The sequence below is a fragment of the Festucalex cinctus genome, chromosome 20 (genome assembly GCF_051991245.1).
Source record: "Festucalex cinctus isolate MCC-2025b chromosome 20, RoL_Fcin_1.0, whole genome shotgun sequence".
Lineage (NCBI taxonomy): Eukaryota > Metazoa > Chordata > Actinopteri > Syngnathiformes > Syngnathidae > Festucalex > Festucalex cinctus.
In genome coordinates this window covers 15,987,896-16,007,206 of record NC_135430.1, presented here as the reverse complement: position 1 = coordinate 16,007,206, position 19,311 = coordinate 15,987,896, and the positions used below count along the sequence as shown (strand labels likewise).

The following is a 19,311-nucleotide window of genomic DNA, read 5'->3' as shown; positions in this document are numbered from 1 at the left end:
TCATTGTGAGCCCCCTTTACGTTTTATATTATTACCGTAGTGTCCCTGAATTTGTCATATCTGGCAACCCGGCTAGCACCGCACTGCTACGTTTTGTCGTGTGATCCGGACAACCGCGGCTGTGCGGGGATTGGACTGAGTGAAGGAGGGCGCTCTTTCCACCGCTGCTGCCTATAGCATCGAAATACCCACCAGCTAGACTCAATTTGACGATTTCACGTCGCCGAATTAGCGAGAAAAATACAGTGCCGTCACAAGTCTTTCACATCCCACTCTAAACACACTAACACGGCATTGATGGTAATGTATGCGAGGAAACAACCGAGACTCGGCGATGGGTAAACATATTTTCACGTTACTTCACATTTTCCTCTCGCCTATAGCTACGCTTGATAATCCGCCATTTTTCTTTTACCGAAACCAAAATAAGTGTCTGGAAAGTTGCGCGTTCACTTTGAGGCATTTCTCAACGTTGACACTTGTTATTCATATGTTGTTTCTTTATTATTACAGGTGCGACCGAAGAGATTCTCAGCCCTATCAGGTACTTGGAAGCTAGCTTAGCTAGCAGCAAATCAGATTAAAATGGAAACTCCGGTTCAGGCTTCTGGGGAGCTCAACAGGCCCCAGTCAGTGCGGAAAAGTGAAAAGTAGATATTTGCTGGAAATTGCGGCTTCGTTACCTCATGGAGACCAACGACAGATACGAATAGGTTATAACGAATGTATTAATTGCAGCCTGACGACGAGTGAAGATTCAGGCGAGTTTTACAGTCGTACATGAATTAGCTTGTTACCGTTAGCTAGCCTACTAGCCAGTCTGATTAAAGGCCCGACCGTAATTTTTAATGTAGCAGGCGACTTCAAACGTTTCAACATTCCAAACATGCACGGATAAACATTAGTATGCGTGTGAGAACGCTGAACAGCTGTATGAATTTTAACCAACACCCTACTCTTTACTTCATATTACATCGTAATCCGAATTGTTGTTTTTTTGTCCTCTCACGTTATTACCTGTAAGTAATGCAATATTATCATTTGCAGAATGAGACAGGCAGCGAGATTTTTCCAACAGATACACATGATGATGATAACTACGAACATACGAACAATCTGTGATGCATGCCAGTAAAGATGTTTTTTTATTATCATTTATTCATTTAATTTATTACAGACTCTCAAATACTCATCCAAGAGCCATCCAGGAGGTGATCACCGGCATGAAAAGATGCGAGAGCACTCAGACGTCACCCCTCCCTGCAAAATGCTTCGGAGGTCTGACAGCCCAGAAAACAAACACAGTGACAGCAGAGCAAAGGCTGTCCATGCACCCAGGGGCAGGGAACGTGATGGAGGTGAGAAATTATTCATCCACAGTTTAGATTTTAAATAGTCATGTTGAACTTCTGATAGGAGAGCAAGTGAGACCGCTGCCTGTATTGATAAGTATCGTTATGCAGTTTGAGTCACTTTATAACAAAGTACAGGTGCAAATTGTTGCGATTGAGGCACATTTATGATATATTCTGTTACTTTCCCCCTTAACATACATGCACCGATGTTATCTTGCATTTTTGAACTATGCTGACAATATATACTGTGCTGAAAATAAAATGTGACAGCCTGGTTCTAGAATATCCAATGGAGAAAATACTTTTTTTTTTTTTTTTTTTTTTGGATGGGTTTATTTCTGGTTTCCCTGCCTCTTGTACAGGTTGTCATTATGACAGAAAATCATATCTTGTTGTTTTTAAAATTGTGCTACATAACTAGATAAACATCAGCTTCACATTTCTGCTATGCCAGCGTGCTCGGTACAAAACGTAGAACATTACCAGCAACTGGACTGTACAGCTATGCATTGTAATAAAGATTTTTATAGTTTGAAATGGCTTTCGCGGGTACGAGTGTTTTGTGCACAAGCAATATTTTTGAATGAATAAATAATGTTTATTACATATTGTTAACTCCTAAAAGCTGTCATGAAGTTCATCAAGAGGAATTGTTACGTTGCAAAAATCCCTTGTAAACAAAGTTCCATTTGATGTAGTTCACATGAGGCATTATTCAAAGGAACTCTCAACACTGTTTGTGTGGTGTGAAAGGAATCTAACCTCGGTTCACTATAACCAGACATATCCATACAAGTGTAACAACATTATCAATAACTTCGGCAGGAGGAAGGCCCAAAGTGTTTTGTGTGTGTGATTTTAAATGCATCTGAAAATGCAAGAAGAAAGTTATCAAAATAACATAACTTGAAGGTCGTAATGGTGATGTAAATGTAGGGGCTTGTAAACAGGAAACTGAATGAGGATAATTTGCTAGAGTCGCTCTTTTAAAGGTGTCACTTTATTGTCATAGTATGCACATCAAACTTGTTCGCATTCTTGTGCTGTCACATGGTTTGTTGTTGTGATGCATGTTTATAATATTGGAATTTTTACTGTATGAACCAGTGTATGACGGAAAAGGGCATCGTTTACAAAACCACAAACTGATCAGCAACTCTTTGTTAAAGCACCCTAAGATGCTTAAATGTAATAATTGCTTATGTCCTCAGTTTGCTGGCTTTGTCTCAGTTTTAGGTGAAGTAATCTCGGCGACTTAAGAAATTGTAGCTGCGAGCATTGTCACACACGACACACACAGCTGCTCAAGCAAGCTGGGCAGCCCCGATAGCTGTTAACTTGATTCATTTTGCGTACTAATTTCTTGCATGCTTTTGGTGCATGGTGAGTCAGCCAACTCAGCAGGCATATGCTCGAGGTTCTGTGATGATTTGATTAACAGCAAAGACAATTCCACACGCCATTTGACAAACATGATCAAGCGGGGAAAAAAAATCAGCCATCAAGGAAATGTTGATTTTTTTGTATTAAATAAATTCTTGTGTTGCAGGGACCAGTTTTTCACCACATGAAAATTCCCACAACCACGGTGCACTTCAAAGCTCCAACTCGCATTCAAATCCAAGCAAACCCTCCGACACAGTAAGTTGCCTCTAACCTATGTGTGAATACAAGTGCTTGGATTGTTTCTTGTAAAAATATGTGATCGAGGACCACATATGAAAGTGACCCATGTCGGATTTGATCAAATCAGAAATTGAGCTGTTGAGACTACCCTAAAAAAATAAAAATAAAAATCTGATACATGACGCATATGGACCAAAAATCTGATTTGGGTTGCATTTGCCTAAATATATTGCGCCAAAAGCAAGCCTAATGTGCGCTCCATGCGGGTGCGAGAGAGTGCTTGCGAAACTACTTAAATTCATCTGTGAATCTGCGAAGTTATTTTGAGTAACATTGTTAACTTTATAGATGACTTTAATTCAATATCACTTGAAACATGAAGCATAAAGTTGATGTTTGTGGCAATAGTAGTGAACATCATATCAATATCATAAAATGTGGGTAAAAGAAGACACCAATGAGATGCCAAGCATTCTGGTTTAGCCGTGGTTGAAGTAGCTAAATTGTTAAACTATTCAGACAAATAAAATCTATTCAAAATATTGAACTATAAAGAAAACAATTGCCCGTGTTCGGTCGTTCTTGTTTGGCTGGATGCAAATGTTTTGACAAAATATCTAGAATGTTCCTGAGAGGTGTTGGCATCTCTGGGGGAAAAAAAGAAAAAAAAGGTATACCGTTCTTGACTTAAATTCAGAAAGCATCTGTGAGAACTGCTTTGCCAGGATTACAAATGACATTACAACCTCTTGCATCAGACCCTTTAGAATCATTAATTGCACTCACTTCTGTTGTCAGATTGATTCTGTTCCTTAATTCGATTCTTTTTCTCAGACTCACGAACCAGGTGATGACTGGTCGGAGCACATCAGCTCATCTGGGAAGAAATATTATTACAACTGCCGAACCGAGGTGTCCCAGTGGGAGAAACCCAAGGAATGGCTGGAGAGGTAGCAGTTATCCATTCACCAGAGTGCTTGATTGTGTGCAATTAATTGAAATTCAGTAACAATTTCAATTATTACACTCCACAATTACAAAATCAGCATAAATCGTAAAAAAAAAAAAAATACTAATTTTTTTTAATTGTTTAAATTTATATATTTGCACCTTTTCAAAAAAAAAAATTAATAAGTAATTTAATCAATTTTGTTTTAATCCAAAAGGAACTTGCATAATTAGTGATTTTTGTTTAATAATTATTGTTTAAACATTTTCTTGTTTTGTACCAAAAAATAACTAATCCTTTGATTAATTGTGATGTCAATTATTGCCAAAATAATCGTGATTATTATTTTTTCCATAATCGAGCAGCCCTAGAGTAGAGTAGTTTGTTTTTGTTTTTTTAATGGTTTCTTGGATCCATAATGTTATGAATGTATGCACTCCTATTTGGCAGAGAACAGCGACAAAAAGAGGCGACAAAACAGACTGCGGTTGTCAACAGTTTCCCCAAGGACAGGGACTACAGAAGGGAGGCGATGCAGACATCAGTTCCCCCTGGATTTTCAGCAACAAGTAGGAACTACAGGAACTAATATAATTTTCATATGTTTTGTTACCTTAAATAGCAAATGGAGGGTTGCTAGCACTTTGCAGCCTTAAACCTACTTTGTGTTTACTTCAGAGTCAGCACAGGTGGAGAAACCCACACCAACTCATGCGAGCCAGTCGTCATCTTCTGGCTCGGGGAGCTTGAACCCCACATCAGGCACCCCCGGAACGTCAACGTCCTCGACAGTCCCCGTCTCCCCGGTCCTGCAGTCGCCCGCCCCTCCGCTTCTCCAAGACCCCACGTTGTTACGCCAGCTTCTTCCTGCACTTCAGACTGCCTTGCAGCTCAATAACGCCAGTGTGGACATGGCAAAAATCAACGAAGGTGCGGAGTTGCCGAAACTTGGAGGTCCTATTTTTTCTGTGTTCTAGGGATAACTTGTTGTAACTTGTTTTCCTTTGTTTAGTTCTGACAGCTGCTGTCACACAAGCTTCATTACAGTCGATGCTTCATAAGATCCTCACTGCTGGACCGTCACCTTTCAATATTACTACTATTCTCACGCAAGCGGCTCAACTCACCAGCCAAGGTAAGGGAAACCCATGGAAAGCTCATATTTGTACAAAAATAAAATAACATTTTCCGACTGCTGAATTGGTCTTCTTCTTTGGTTTGTCATTAGCAGCGCAGCAGTCAAACCAGTCACCAATGTCGCTAACGTCCGATGCATCATCACCCCGATCCTATGTTTCTCCTCGCATCAGCACACCACAAGCCAACGCTGGTCCCCTCAAACCCCTACTCGGCACACAGCAAGTCATCTCGCTGTCAAAGGTAGGGTGACAATTGCAATTTTGATAGTGAATGCTAATAATGGTATGAACAACATTACTTAAATACATTACTAATATGTCAACAATGTGCATGGAATAAGTGGTCAGTTACTTCCATCTGGTCTTGTGTTCCTTCCTTGGTTGGCTTTTTGGGAAATGCTGATTGGTGGGTAGCAAATACAAATGTTGCTGTACATAATGAACGGGAATTTCTTGGATTCAAGATAATTGGAGTAGTTTACAGTTGTTTGCTTGAGGCAAGTTAGCAGTTAGGAGGCGTGCTTGTTTGCAGTAGATGCTCTCGCTTGCAACGATGAAACTTATGATTCCGCTACCAAAGTGCCATAGCAAATTCAGGGTTTTTCCTGGCTCAAATTGAGGCAGAGGTGCGCTATTATTAGCCCGTTCCAACAGCTAGTTGCTGCTTAATTAAGGAGTTACTTGAAATTTGGGCATAAGGGCTGTTTAATGTGTCCACTGAATTGAAATGTTTATAAACATCATAAACTGTGGGGGTTAAATACACAAAAATGGTAGGAAGTATTTAATCAGAATTGAGCATTTGAACCTGCAGTGAAATCTATCTTAAAATAAAAATTGTCATATTGCACATTTGCTGATTATTTTCTAGGTGAGCACGCCAGCGGTCAAGCAGTCATCTCATCCCCAGCACACACCCCAGCAGCCCCCCCCCAGTGATAAGCAGCACACTCATGATGCTACCACGGCGTCGCCACGCACCCTCCAGCGCCAAGGGTGAGAGTTCGCCTACATCACCATTTGCAGAAGCCATACAGAATAAAATACATTATTATTTTTAAAATTATCATTATTAACATTTGTGAATTCTGTTGGCTCACAAGATGTTTTGTGCAGTGACTGTTGTCAGGCAATGCAGGGTTCTGTGGCCATCTGCTGGTAGTTGGGGGAAATGCGTGATATGAATCATTTTCCCTTTAAACTTACAAAAGGTGGCATCTAACAATGATAAATGCAGACAGAGCATCCTAAACTGCACCTAGTTTGAGGCTGATCTCAATTCACACTCTCTTATGTGCTTCTGTTGTCGACCGCAGCAGCCAGCGGAGTCCCTCCCCAGGTCCCAACCACGTCGCACCTGGCAGCAGCAGCAATGCCCCGACATCTGCCTCCGCCACGCCCACCTCCTCGACATCCCGGCCCGCCTGCTCCTTCACACCCGCCCTTGCTGCTCACTTCAACGAGAATCTTATCAAACATGTCCAAGGTTGGCCTGCTGAGCATGCCGAGAAACAGGTTTGTACCGATTGCTCAAATGTAATCAAATTCTTATAATGTAGAAATTTGACACACCGTAGAGAAGTGTGTTGTCAACTCATTCAAACCCAAAAACGTATAAATACGTTTTTTTGATATTGTCCACTCCCAAAAACGTATTTATACTTTTTTTTTAATTAATTCTAGAGCATACAGAAGGCTTTGATACAGCTTCTGACATGAAGTGGTCACTTAAAGCAATGGTAGTTATTACAAAAACGGCCAGCAGGTGGCAGCAGATTTTAAGAGATCAGCCGGGGCCATGTTGCAGCAAGCTCTTTTTCAACAGGTTTGTGAATAATGATGAAAGTTAGCTATATTCTAATGCTAATTGCTGCAAAACGGAAACAGATACAAATTTACTTTTTTTTTTTCCTGATGAAAGAAGAGACTTTAATCTTTACTTTGGAAGGTTCCACGTTTTTATAGCAACACAACACAATATTCTGTTGGGCCTTGCAAAATCAGTCAAAATCCAGTAAAACGAGTGAATGAACTATGAACCATTTGTTGTTACAGGCATCAAGATTACGTGAAGAGGCTCACACGATGGGCAGCATTTGCATGTCTGAGAACTGCACTGAGCTCAAAAACCTGCGTTCCTTGGTCCGAGTCAGCGAAATACAAGCCACGTTGCGCGAGCAAAGGTAAGAATGCTTTAGCGCGCAAGCAGTGAGTCTTGTAATCCACACATTTCTCTTCATTTCTTTTTTTTCCCCCACAGGATACTGTTTCTAAGACAGCAAATCAAAGAACTTGAAAAGTTGAAGAACCAGAATTCTTTCATGGTTTGAGAAATTTTTGTCACAAGTCGAAGCGGGCGTTCGAGGAGAGTTAAAGAAAAAAAGGGTACAGGTGGAGGGAGACCCATTGCACATAGTTGGAAGCCCGAGCGGAGCGGTGGTTCGGTTTCTCTCGAGTAGGGTGACCAAATGTCCTCACCACTTTTTTTTTATGTCCTGTCCGGGCATGCGGGGTTTTATAAATTCATGAAAATTGCACGACTAATGGAAGGTGGAGTGCACCGTGTTACCGTGACTGGTACCACGATCGAAGCCAGGCCGAGTGTCCTCTCTCTTTTTTTTTTTGTTTTTTTTATTTGAAAACATGGTCACCCTACTCTCGAGGCCCATCTTTACACATGCACACAGGAGGTGTTGTTGGTTTAGCTTTGGACCGTTTGAGCGGCAAAGAGCCAAGAAAGAAGGAAAAGGAGCAGTTTGGAGAGGAAGGGGTGATTTACAATTCTGCTTTGTTTAAAAGAAAAAACAACAAAAAAGTAAATGTAGATTTCTTGTAGATGTTATCTATGTTGTAAATATGTTTTGTAGAATGAAGCCATGGAAAGCCATGTCTATCAAAGCTTTTGACATCCAAACTAATCAGCGCCCAGGCGGCTACATTCTTTAGCTCGCTTTTCCTTCATGAACTCATCTGCAGCTTCCTGTTGTCACTTCATAGATCACAGAAGAATATTTTGAGTCAATGATTGACACAGAATGACACTGGTCTCACTTTCCTTTCCTGGTCAAACCTCCATGAACTTCCCTCCTCAGCCCTCTTGGGCTGAAGTGCACTCAGGCATGGTGAAACATCCCCTTCCTGCAAAATCCAACACAACTGCTCTTAATGGTCGGGTGGTGTATTTGCAGCTTCTGGTGGCCCTGCATCTCCCAGTCTTGATGAAAAATAGTGCCTGGTGGTGTGGTTGCGTGCGATTCCAAAAAAATAAAAATAATAGATGGGATGTTGTTGAATCATCGATCCATCCATTGTCTGAACCGCTTGTTCCTCCCAAGGGTTGCGGGGGTGCCGGAGCCCATCCCAGCTGGCTTCGCGCAGTAGGCGGGGTACACCCTGAACTGGTTGCCAGCCAATCGCAAAGGCTGTTTTGAATCATTCCCACATCCTTTGACTGGCTTCTGAGCCACATCCTCCAGGTTCCGTGGTTTTTATTTCCCCTTTCGAAATGCAGGTTCATTCCATTGTACAGTCAACAAAGTGGACAACATTCAAAGGGTTTATTTATAAACGAGTTGTAGAGAGCTACACTTTGATTTGCACTCTATGTAGGAAGGGACAAGAAGCAAAACAGGCAGGTTTGGGCTGAGGTGTATGGTCACAAGGTTCAAATGTGAATTATGTGTATCATAGTAACCATGTTAAGCTAAAGAGAGCCCTGATTATTTTATTGGAGTGTTGGGTTTGGTTTGATATGATGCTAGTGCCTTGTTGAAAGTTCATTCGCCTACACATCCCTTTCCTGTTGGCTTTTGTTTGACTAAATAAAGTAAGATATTCAACAAGCATGTCCCATCCTTATTGTTTGCCCTCCAACTGTTCAATCACAGGGTCCCCAAGCTGCAAAATTTAGTTCCGCCATGCTGTCAACTTCAAGCATATAACTCAATTACACCTCACATTCAGTACAGGTGATCACATCCTTGCTTTGTATATTGTTTCCTGAAGTATATGACAGATGTAATAAAAATATGTCTCTCCAGGGTCATGTCGTCTTGCATTCTTGATGAGCTTCATTTATGTATATCTCAACGAGCCACATTATGATCGCTTGTGAAATGCAAGGTGTCCACAAAACATCAATAATTGATAGATAGATAGATAGATTAGATAGATAATATTGACCGTTAGCATTTAGCGCCATCTAGTGGTAAAGTAAACACATTATATAAAAACAAATATAAATAAGTTACAAAAGAAAGATTTCTATGACGTCATGGTACGTAATCATCTTTCTGCTACAGAATACCCGAAGGAGAATAACTTCGCAACCGTAGTTAGCTTTGATTTAGCTAGCTTGCTAGCTTCTACGCTAGCCGCTCTAGCTAGGAGACCTACTTGTTAGCCGCTCATAAACAAGTCCGATTTTTATATGTAAAAAGAAAAAAGTGGACATAACTATTGGACCTTGAACCTTAAATGTGTTCTCAATGTCATTTGAGTTCTTTACGTGAACGTAAACACACCAGTAGTGCCATCAGTTAGCTCTCTCACAAAGCACATTAAAGATAAAGTCTGCATGAAAGCTTTGGTATCCAGAACCTTAAAAGTCAGTCTTTATCATCAAAGCTGCTATGAAGCATCTTCCTGTCCCACAAACTGTTTGCATGCACAATAGTGTGGGGTCTAATGTAGGAAATATTCAATCTATTCTCGTGGAGACAGTCTGCCTGTCTCTGGTTCTAGCCTTGATATGGCTCACATCAAAGGTGAGGAGTGGAAGCCAAAGAGGTGTTGGAGGAAGTTTGTTTGCATTGGGGTGTCTCCATCTTCAAAGTGGAGGAGATAGAAATCAACATATGGCCACTTTTAGTCTATTATGAATGAGGCATGTTTTGGCTTGTTCGTAATCTAAGGTAGATGTTACCTTGCAGACCCCGACCAACCATGTCAACAGACACAAAGCAGTGGGGGGGCTTTTGTTTCTCAAGGTCTCACCGTCTGTACTGGTTCACACCTACAAGTGATGCCTAATGAGTGAAACTAGGCACAGGTAGCAAAGGTCATTTGCATCACGACCCCCCAGAAAGCAGAAAGCTTGTTAACGCACATCCTCTCAGCAGGGAAATTAAAACACTAAACTGTCGATTTTGCTGCCTATAATCTTTAGATGCTGAGACATTAAAATGATTTCATGAAATATAAACATAATATATGGTCTATTCCATCTGCATTATATCACTGGTATACTGTAGTTGAATTTGTGAACGGAAGAAGTGGTTAAGCACACTGATGGTGCGCTACCAATTCTCACCACTAGATGGTAGAAAAACATTACCTACTAAAATAGAACGCAACCACAATGCAGCGAATTTGCTGACGTGTATGCTGTAGAAAAATGACCACGTTCTAATACGTCGAGACTTATATATGTATATATATGATCTATTATGAGACGGAATAATATACTAGAAATTATAGTTTTAAGTCGGAAAGTAGTATTTGGTGGACTCCAGACATTTCTATGTGCAGCAGTCTCCTTGCATAGCTGACACAGCCCCGGACTGGCGCCTCTGTGAATTGCAGATAATTGCTGTAATTGTCATGTGTACTTTTTTTTTTTTTTTTTTTTCTGCACTAAAGCTGTATCCTCATTCATTTTCAGTTGGCTGTTGGCTTCATGCATATCGCGTGAAAGCTTCATTTTTTTATTCATAGTACATGCAAATCACTTTTAATCAATTTTAATTAAGTTGAAAAACATTTTGTAGATATTAAATTACATTTTTACCGCTACATCCGTGTCTTCGACTTTGCATTGCAGATGGTGACATGTAATTGAGTGTAAAGTGTGCGCGTTTGTCGCCTCACTGGCGCCATGAGCCTTTTTGGATTGCTAATTTCTCTTAACGACGGTCCGCTCCGCTCCTCCCTGGTCGCCTGAAGGCTTGAAGGTTCAGTCCGGCGTCAACCTGGCTGCCAAAGCAGGATGACTCTGCAGGTACAAACACTGGCCACACTTTAGTAACAATAGCTCAGCGATGTAGTGAGATGACCGAAAACATCAGGCCAAATTAGCCACTGTTTTATTTTGAAATTAAAAAAAAAAAAAAAAAGTCCACCAATGACGATAAAACAGAATTCGGTTTTAATTTCCAGATGCATGCATATTGGAGGGCCAGATTCACTCTGCAATGCCAAGTCAAGTCATTAGAAGGCTATCACAGTGCATAAACTTTTGGCAGATGATTCATTTTTATTTTTACTTGAGATAAATAAACTCATAAAGGTTAACCACATTTCTCCACCACAAGGAAATTGTTACTATTGAATTAAACATTTGGTTCAATCAACCCTTGGAGGAGAAAAACATGATAACATGTCCAAAAACACATTTTTTTTTTTAAATTATGCTGCTTACATATTTAAATAAATAAATAAATAAATAAATAAATAAGTCCACCAATTAAACCCAGGGAAACATTTAGACAAATAGCCATTCACACTTTCTTTTATGCCTATGGACAATTTATAGTCTTCAATGAAGTTTATATGTATGTTTGTGGAACGTAAATTATCACATTTTTAACTCAGATTACTCATTCTCATCATTTTTTTTTTAAACCCAGTGTTTTGTTTTTTTGCTTTGTTTTTTTGTGATCAGAACCTAAATTGAGTACAACACCCACAGGACTGCTACCAAAATAGTTTTATTTTGAAGGGACTGCGCTGTGCCCTAGGATATGATATTCACAAATCTACACTTGACTCCTAGTGGATTCCCCCATGAAAATATTTTAAACGCGTCATTCATTCATTCATTCATTCATTCATTCATTCATTCATTCATTCATTCATTCATTCATTCATTCATACATACACGCCGAGGTGTACATACTCGCGCTCATAAGTAAACGGGCTTTATTTTGAAAGGACGTAAACCACGAGGATTGTCACAAACTTTCCTGACAGACTGACCAATCAGCTCGAAGTGGGGGCGGAGTTCTAGCAGACCACAGTTATTTCTTCTGTTATATCTCGACTACTTCGAGTCCGCTCGTACTGTCTGACAAAACGAGATTGTCCCTCATTTTCAACAAATTCTCCTCATTGGAATACTTGGATGATGCTTCAACATCATCGGTAGCAGCGAAAGAAAGAGCCAACGACTGAGTTGCAGTTTCATCTTGATAACTTGACATGCTTCACAACAGGATTATTATATCCTCTTTTTTTTTTTTTTTTCTTCATGGGACTTGAAGTAGACGTGCAGCTTTTTGAGTCTACTGTAATGTGGGGTCGCTTTTAAATCCCGGAGCTTTTTTTTTTCTACTTGTGTCGGAATTGCGAGTTGACTTTTTTTTTTTTTAATGAGTAGGAATGGCCAATTTTTCTCCCTAGCTCCATGTAAAGCGTGTTCTTTTTTTTTTTTTTTTTCACGTCCTGCTCTTGGCTCAGGGGACGAGAGTGCTGCGAGTTGTGGACACAAAAGCGCTTGTTGCGCGTCAACCTTGGCGTCAATGGATCGCCACTTTAGTCTTATTTCCATTTGGCTCCAATTGGAACTCTGTGCCATGGCTGTTCTTCTCACGAAAGGTAAATATGTTGCACTGTGTCTGTGTTACGTTTTTTCTTTGCCGCTTGCCACTAAAAAATAAATAAATAAATAAGAAACATCTCAAATCCGCCATAAAATGCTTAAATAGTGCCGAAGTAGCATGTAGAAAACTTACAAACGCACTTTCAACAGTTGTAGCTCGCACAACTGCTACAAACGTAACAGTTAACTATGTACAAGTTTAGCTAACTGTACATTTGTTACATCCTGACAATTTTCTACGTTAAGACATCAATGTAGCATTTAGTTAGAATTTAGCATTGTCTCCCAAAGGGTTCCTACTGCGGTTTAAAGCTGCCATTCATATAAAAAGTGAACTGGGCCAAAAAGCTTCCGTGCTCAGGTTGACCCCCCCCTCCTCCTCCTCTTCCTCCCTCCCTTCAGCCCACAAAGGGGCCTCTCCTCTCTAATGAAATATTCTCCAAATGACCTGCCGGGCCCTGCTGCTCCAATCATTCCCAGGCAAAACACTGATCTAATGAATGTGCCCCTGCACTGAAACTTGTTGCATTCAAAGAGGAGGGGATGGCAAGTGAGAATCACTGTTTTTTTTTTGGCACTTGGAGCTTGGAGTCACACAACCAAACATATCATCTTGAAATGACACAACTTGGGCTTGAAAACCCTGACATGTGTTAAACCGCAACTAACTCATCTCGAATGTGTTTGGCCACCAGGTGAAATAAGGTGCTACTGTGACGCGCCGCACTGCGTGGCCACGGGCTACATGTGCAAGTCCGAGCTGAACGCCTGCTTCACCAAGGTGTTGGACCCGCTCAGCTCAAACTCTCCGCTCACGCACGGGTGCGTAGACCCCGTCGCCAACGCCGGCGACGTCTGTAGCAACCGGAGGGGCCAAAACGCCCTCGCTGGTGCCGCCGCGCTGGAGTGTTGCCATGACGACATGTGCAACTACAGAGGCCTGCATGATCTGGCACACACAAGGGACTCCACAGGTAAGAGGAGTAGAAATCTTTTTTTTTTTTTTTTTTTTTTTTTTTTTTTTTTTGCCTTTCAGGGAGAAATAAATAAAAGTGAATTAAAAAGTAATTTCTCTGGCAGAATTTTATTTATTTATTTCCATTTTACTGTCTTTCTATCCACAAAGCGTTAAGTTCAGCTGTAGGTTTCTTCAAACATTTTGGTTTATGGTCTCATTGCCCAGCCTTGCCCTCCCCCTTACTTTTTTTCCTCTACTTCCTCGCTTTACAAAACTTCACGTTGACTTTTAGGAGAAAACTGAGAAGGCCAGTTTTCTTGTTGTAGTTTTCCCACTGAGAAGGACTGGATATGTCGGAATTCTGGGAAGCAGAGAGGGGAGGGATTTTATTTTATTTTATTTTTTAAGTATGACCCTGTCTTGGACAAAACCCATTTGTATCAAGCAAAATTAATTTTGACTTTTAGTAGGGACAAGGTGACTCATTTGTTTTTGCCCCCGTTCCTGGTTTTCATACTTTTTTTTTTTTTTTCACTGAAGGGATGAGGGAAAAATAAACTAAAAATAAAACTAAATCATTTAACCATGCCTCCGCATAATTCAATTTGGAATTTAAAGGGACACAGTAAAAAGTTATTTTGTCCAGAATTATTCTGATAACTTCATTATTTTTCACGTGCAGTTAATACCTTTAAAAAAAAAAAAAAAAAAATCCACTTGCTGTTGACTGAAGATGACATCACCTGCGCTGAGAATTTAGGTAACAACCAATCACCTGTTTTCTGGGTTTGGTTAGCGAAACTGAGCCATGATTGGCTGTTGCCGATTTCCTCGGCATAGGTGATGTCATCTTCAGTCAATTTAAAGGTATTAATTGTTCATGAAAAATAATGACGAAAAATAATGATATAAATAAAGTTATCACATTAATTATAGACAAAATATGTTTTTACTGTTAAAAATGGCTCAGTGAGTCCGGTATTCCTTTAAAGGAGAAGAAACAAAAACTTTCTTTATTCTAATAGGTTGTGTGTGCCCCCACTAGTGTAAACAAAGCATTCTGATTAAAGGGGAAGTTGAAAAAAAAATCTTCACAAAAATATGTTCTATGCAGCTAGTCTAAATACAGTATTCTGGTTAATATTACATGAGTGGAATATGAGTTAACAGGTAAAATTGATCACTTAGATAAAATTGAGTGAGCTTAAACTGAGTGATGTCATCTTCAATCGACAGCAAGTGACAAAATGGCCACCCCAAGATGGATAAAAGTGGCTGAATTGTGCTTCATAACTTATATTCCACAAATATATTAATCAGGATGTCATGTTTAGACTAGTGAGGTCACATAGAACATATTATTGTCAAGAAATGTTTAAGGTTGACTTTAATATTGTTTGTGTGGAATATGACTTAAAATCCAGCCGTTTTATCCATCTTGGAGGCGGCCATTTTGACACCTACTGTCGACTGACAATGACATCACAGTTGCTCAGCTAACAACCAATCACAGCTCACCGTTTGTCTGACGTCGGTCATGTGACGTTCGCAAGCCGAGCCCTGATTGGGCATTATGTGATCTCTGAGCAACTGCGATGTCATTTTTAGTCGACAGCAAGTGGCAAAATGGCCGCCCTCAGTTGGATAAAACGAGTTGATTTTGCTATTTAATTCATATTTCATTAGAGTCATTTTTTTTTAGGTTGACTCCCCTTTGAAAAGTGTCACCTTGACTCTTTGACTGCCAAACATTATCCAAAAAACAACCCCGAAAGTGCCAGCCGATTTCGAGCATTTTCAAGTGTTTTATCTTTCAACAAAATATTGTGCGCTACAATTACATAAACACGAAAAAAGTATGTTTCTACCTCATTCCGTTCTTTAATAATCACCATTCGAAAATATGTAATTTCAGTGACATAAGTGAAAATAGAAGAACAGTGACTTTGACGTTTTTTTGTTTTGTTTTGTTTTTTTGTTTTTTGGGGGGGGGGGGGGGGGGGGTATTGACGCTGTGCGTATTAGATTTAACGTGACAAAGGCTTTGATCATTCACGTCATCCTTGAAAACGTTCCATTTCATCAGATTTGTCATGTTTCATTGTAATTTCATATACCGTTAGCCCATTGAAAAGATACAATGCTGCCATTGTAGGCCATAGTTAGTGGCTGTTTTGGGATTTCACAGCCCCAATGACAAGGTAGTGCTGCACAAGACGTTGCACTGCCCATTGGGAAAGAGAAAAAATTAGTAAACGTCAATTACCGTTTTTGGCAGCATTCATTAGGATTTTAGCATACGTCATTAAACGTTTTTGGCGTTCAAAGAGTTAAAAGCTTTTCATCAAGTAACAAATGGGTGTTTACCATATTAATTTTCAATCTCTGTGTACAGATCATACCCGGTACCAGCCAGAGAGCAACAACAGAAACCTGGTGACGCGGGTTCAGGAGCTGGCGTCGGCCAAGGAAGTGTGGTTCCGAGCGGCGGTCATCGCCGTGCCCATAGCGGGCGGCCTCATCCTGGTGCTGCTCATCATGTTGGCGCTTCGTATGCTGCGCAGCGAGAACAAGCGGCTGCAGGACCAGCGGCAGCAGATGCTGTCGCGGCTTCACTACAGCTTCCACGGCCACCACACCAAGAAGGGCCACGTGGCCAAGCTGGACCTGGAGTGCATGGTGCCCGTCACGGGACACGAAAACTGCTGTCTGACCTGCGATAAGATGAGACAGGCGGACATCAGCAATGATAAGATACTGTCCCTCGTACACTGGGGGATGTACAGCGGCCACGGCAAACTGGAGTTTGTATGACTTCCTTGCCCAGGAGTGCCCCTCAAGTGTTGCAGACTTTTTTTTTTTTTTTTTTCTACTCTGGAAAAAAAACATTCCCATATTTTTCTCCCGCTGGACTGTTGGGTCTGTGTTTTCATTTATTTTTACCAGTGGCAAAAAAATACGAGACTGATCTCATGCCGTGTGGTTTTTGCTAGAGGAGCACTTTACTTGAAAAATGAAAAGGCAAAGCAGCGAGGAGCCGCGTTTAAACCCGAGAGGGCGGGACCGCGGGGCACCCGAGAATCCTGGACTTGTACACTGAGCGCTGAAGGATTTCACATCAATCCGAATTTTGCACATTTGTATAAAAAAAAAAAAAATGTTTGTTGCTGAAAATACTTTTTACACTGACACCAGGGTACAAGAACTTGTTTGAGGAGTTAAAATTGACTGTAGGTGAGCACACTCCTCATTGTAAAGATTTTTGAAAAAAATATATATTTTTTTTTTGTCTGATTCAAAACTGACCAGTGTTGTCTTGTTTTAGATGAATGTTCTATAAGCTTGATTGTGAGCGTGAAAGACTTCATTAAAAGTGACTTTTTATTTATTTGACTTAATGGAGTTTTTTTTTGTCTTGTAACTGATTTCTTTGAGTAGTTGTAGTGTGTAAAGCAGGATGCAAAAGGTGTGCCTAGCAGGAGGATGTGTGTTGGGGGGTGGAGTTGGGGACTGAACAGTAAGGCCTTGTTCTGGGGTTGAGCTGCTCCTTCTCAGAGGTCAAGGGTTTTTCCTTCTGCACCGCTTATAGTTCTGGTGTTGGTAGATATGTTAGCCTGACTACAGGCCAAACAGCCTGCATTTATATCAAAGTTATGAGGCTAACATTTAGCCATCTAAACAAAACAAAACAAGCTAGGTAGCCACACAAGTAAAATTATAATGAAAATTTCTTCAGTTTTGGACATCTAAGTTTTCTACAATGGCCACATATTTTCAATTTAAATCCAAGTTATGAGGCTAACATTTAGCCATCAAAACAAAACAAGCTAGGTAGCCACACAAGTAAAATTATAATGAAAATTTCTTCAGTTTTGGACATTAAATTTTCTACAATGGCCACATATTTTCAATTTAAATCCAAGTTATGAGGCTAACATTTAGCCATCAAAACAAAACAAGCTAGGTAGCCACAAGTAAAATTATAATGAAAATTTCTTCAGTTTTGGACATTAAGTTTTCTACAATGGCCACATATTTTCAATTTAAATCCAAGTTATGAGGCTAACATTTAGCCATCTAAACAAGCTAGCTAGCTAGCTAGCCACACAAAATGATAATGAAAAAATACTGTATATTTGTTGGACAAAATTAATATTTTTTTTTCAGGTCATACCACCTGATTTACAAATGTGACCACTACATACAAGTTGCTAAAAGATTCACTTTTATTTGTTTGTTTTCATCAAAGTTATGAGACAGTACAAACCTGACATGGTTTTGTGGATGTTACAAAGTAAATTCTGTCTGTATTTCAAAATGAAAGCCCCAAATTGGTTATTTCTTTTTGGTCGCACCACATGATGATTTATAAATTGGACATCATTGAACAAACTTGTATGTTAATGACCCTAAAAGAGTTTTTGATTTCTCATCTACACGTGTATTTATTTAGCAACTCTAAAAAGGACCATCAGCTTCAGTTTAAAACATTAAGCTTGACTGAGAAAGGCTGAGATTTTTCAGTTTACAAGTGTACCTTTCGGCTTGTCAGGGGATATTGCTATGTTCTTGGAAAAATACCACAACCTGTTGTCTTAAAAAATAAAGAAAAAAAACTGAGGTTCAGCCATAAGTCATGTACCATAACCAATAGTTTAACAAAACAGAGAAAAATAGTGTAATAAATTGAAAAGGAGGAAAAAAAATAACTTAAGGATCTGTCAGTCATTCAGTGTGATTAGTTTTTCTTTGTGCTGAGAATTGACCCTTAATTGTTTTTTCCCATTAAGGGAGGAAAAACTCTATTAGCAGATAACCACTTAGCAGCAGCTCCCCCAGGACTATTGCACGTGTAATCATAACAATGTCCCCGGCTCGCCCTGCCTAATGTGACTGCTGTTTGCTTTAGCTTGTCCACTTTGCTTGCTCAGTCTTAGGTGGCACTGAGACGAGACAATGAGTGTGTTTGTTTACCTTAAGCTGGGGGGTATGTTTACATGACAACACCTAATTAAAACAAATTATTTTTTCCCTTTGTGTATTTGAAAAGTCTCACCTTCAGGCGAAAAAAACAAAAAACAAAAACAGGCGTCACGGTGAGCGGAAGTTTGGCTTTCGTAGTGACTATGTTGACTTGACTTTGCGATGCTAACCGCTAAGCTAGCTGCTTGTAGTATAAATATAGCCGATTTATGACAGACCAAGAATACCAAATCAGAGCCTTTCACGGCAAAATTACGCTAGAAAGTGAGTTGCCGGGCACGGCAAAAATAACTAGTGCCTAAAAAGTATCTCTGAAGTACATTTCTGAAGAAAATCATTTTGCTGTTAAATAATGTGCACGTGACTCAAATTTACAGGTGTCATGCATCCAATATATTAAAATTCACTTTGGTTTTGTGTTACACCTACCACGAGATCACTCCACACGCGCACTCTTCTCTCACTGACTTCCAGCAGTCACTTGGGTCGTGACTGTTGCCGAAGCCAGCAGCAACGGAAAGGTCATTAGCAGCGGCCATTTTGTGCAACACTAGGCAGTCAAGCTGTTTGTATTCACATGCAAATTTAATGAGGTAGCCAACCGGCTGCGGTCAAAAGAGCCCCAATTTGTTTCGAAGTGACACTGCGCTGTTACCCACCACTTTCAGCAGCGCGGCAATTCATCACTGAATTTGCATGGATGC

The 19,311-nt window shown here is 40.2% G+C and overlaps 2 protein-coding genes across 7 annotated transcripts; both read left to right on the top strand.

The window, feature by feature from the left end:
• The first annotated feature begins 99 nt into the window (after positions 1-99).
• waca (WW domain containing adaptor with coiled-coil a) lies at positions 100-9,111 on the top strand. 6 transcript variants are annotated; one of them, XM_077509201.1, is made up of 13 exons: positions 100-338; positions 514-544; positions 1,178-1,358; positions 2,905-2,996; positions 3,816-3,931; positions 4,381-4,499; positions 4,609-4,860; positions 4,943-5,065; positions 5,162-5,310; positions 5,941-6,065; positions 6,386-6,584; positions 7,125-7,252; positions 7,330-9,111. In XM_077509201.1, the coding sequence occupies exons 1-13, from the start codon at positions 298-300 to the stop codon at positions 7,397-7,399; spliced, it is 1,626 nt and encodes a 541-aa protein (XP_077365327.1). In that variant the 5' UTR covers positions 100-297; the 3' UTR covers positions 7,400-9,111. The 6 variants fall into 6 exon arrangements, with proteins under 6 accessions (XP_077365327.1, XP_077365328.1, XP_077365324.1 ...); XM_077509202.1 differs by having other exon boundaries at positions 5,159-5,310; positions 6,389-6,584; XM_077509200.1 differs by having other exon boundaries at positions 101-338; positions 5,159-5,310.
• A 3,000-nt stretch (positions 9,112-12,111) lies between these two features.
• bambia (BMP and activin membrane-bound inhibitor (Xenopus laevis) homolog a) lies at positions 12,112-17,017 on the top strand. Its single transcript, XM_077509552.1, has 3 exons — positions 12,112-12,662; positions 13,362-13,640; positions 16,020-17,017. The coding sequence occupies exons 1-3, from the start codon at positions 12,437-12,439 to the stop codon at positions 16,436-16,438; spliced, it is 924 nt and encodes a 307-aa protein (XP_077365678.1). The 5' UTR covers positions 12,112-12,436; the 3' UTR covers positions 16,439-17,017.
• The last annotated feature ends 2,294 nt before the right edge of the window (positions 17,018-19,311 follow it).

What these genes read in the sequence shown, in the direction of transcription:
- bambia (XM_077509552.1), top strand. Translation starts at nt 12,437, where the DNA reads ATGAGTAGGAATGGCCAATTTTTCTCCCTAGCTCCATGTAAAGCGTGT. An exon ending in GGCTGTTCTTCTCACGAAAG is followed by an intron (nt 12,663 to 13,361) that starts GTAAATATGTTG and finishes TTTGGCCACCAG; the next exon opens with GTGAAATAAGGTGCTACTGT. An exon ending in ACACACAAGGGACTCCACAG is followed by an intron (nt 13,641 to 16,019) that starts GTAAGAGGAGTA and finishes CTCTGTGTACAG; the next exon opens with ATCATACCCGGTACCAGCCA.
- waca (XM_077509197.1), top strand. Translation starts at nt 308, where the DNA reads ATGCGAGGAAACAACCGAGACTCGGCGATGGGTAAACATATTTTCACG. An exon ending in CCCTGGATTTTCAGCAACAA is followed by an intron (nt 4,500 to 4,608) that starts GTAGGAACTACA and finishes TGTTTACTTCAG; the next exon opens with AGTCAGCACAGGTGGAGAAA. An exon ending in GGCTCAACTCACCAGCCAAG is followed by an intron (nt 5,066 to 5,158) that starts GTAAGGGAAACC and finishes GTTTGTCATTAG; the next exon opens with CAGCGCAGCAGTCAAACCAG.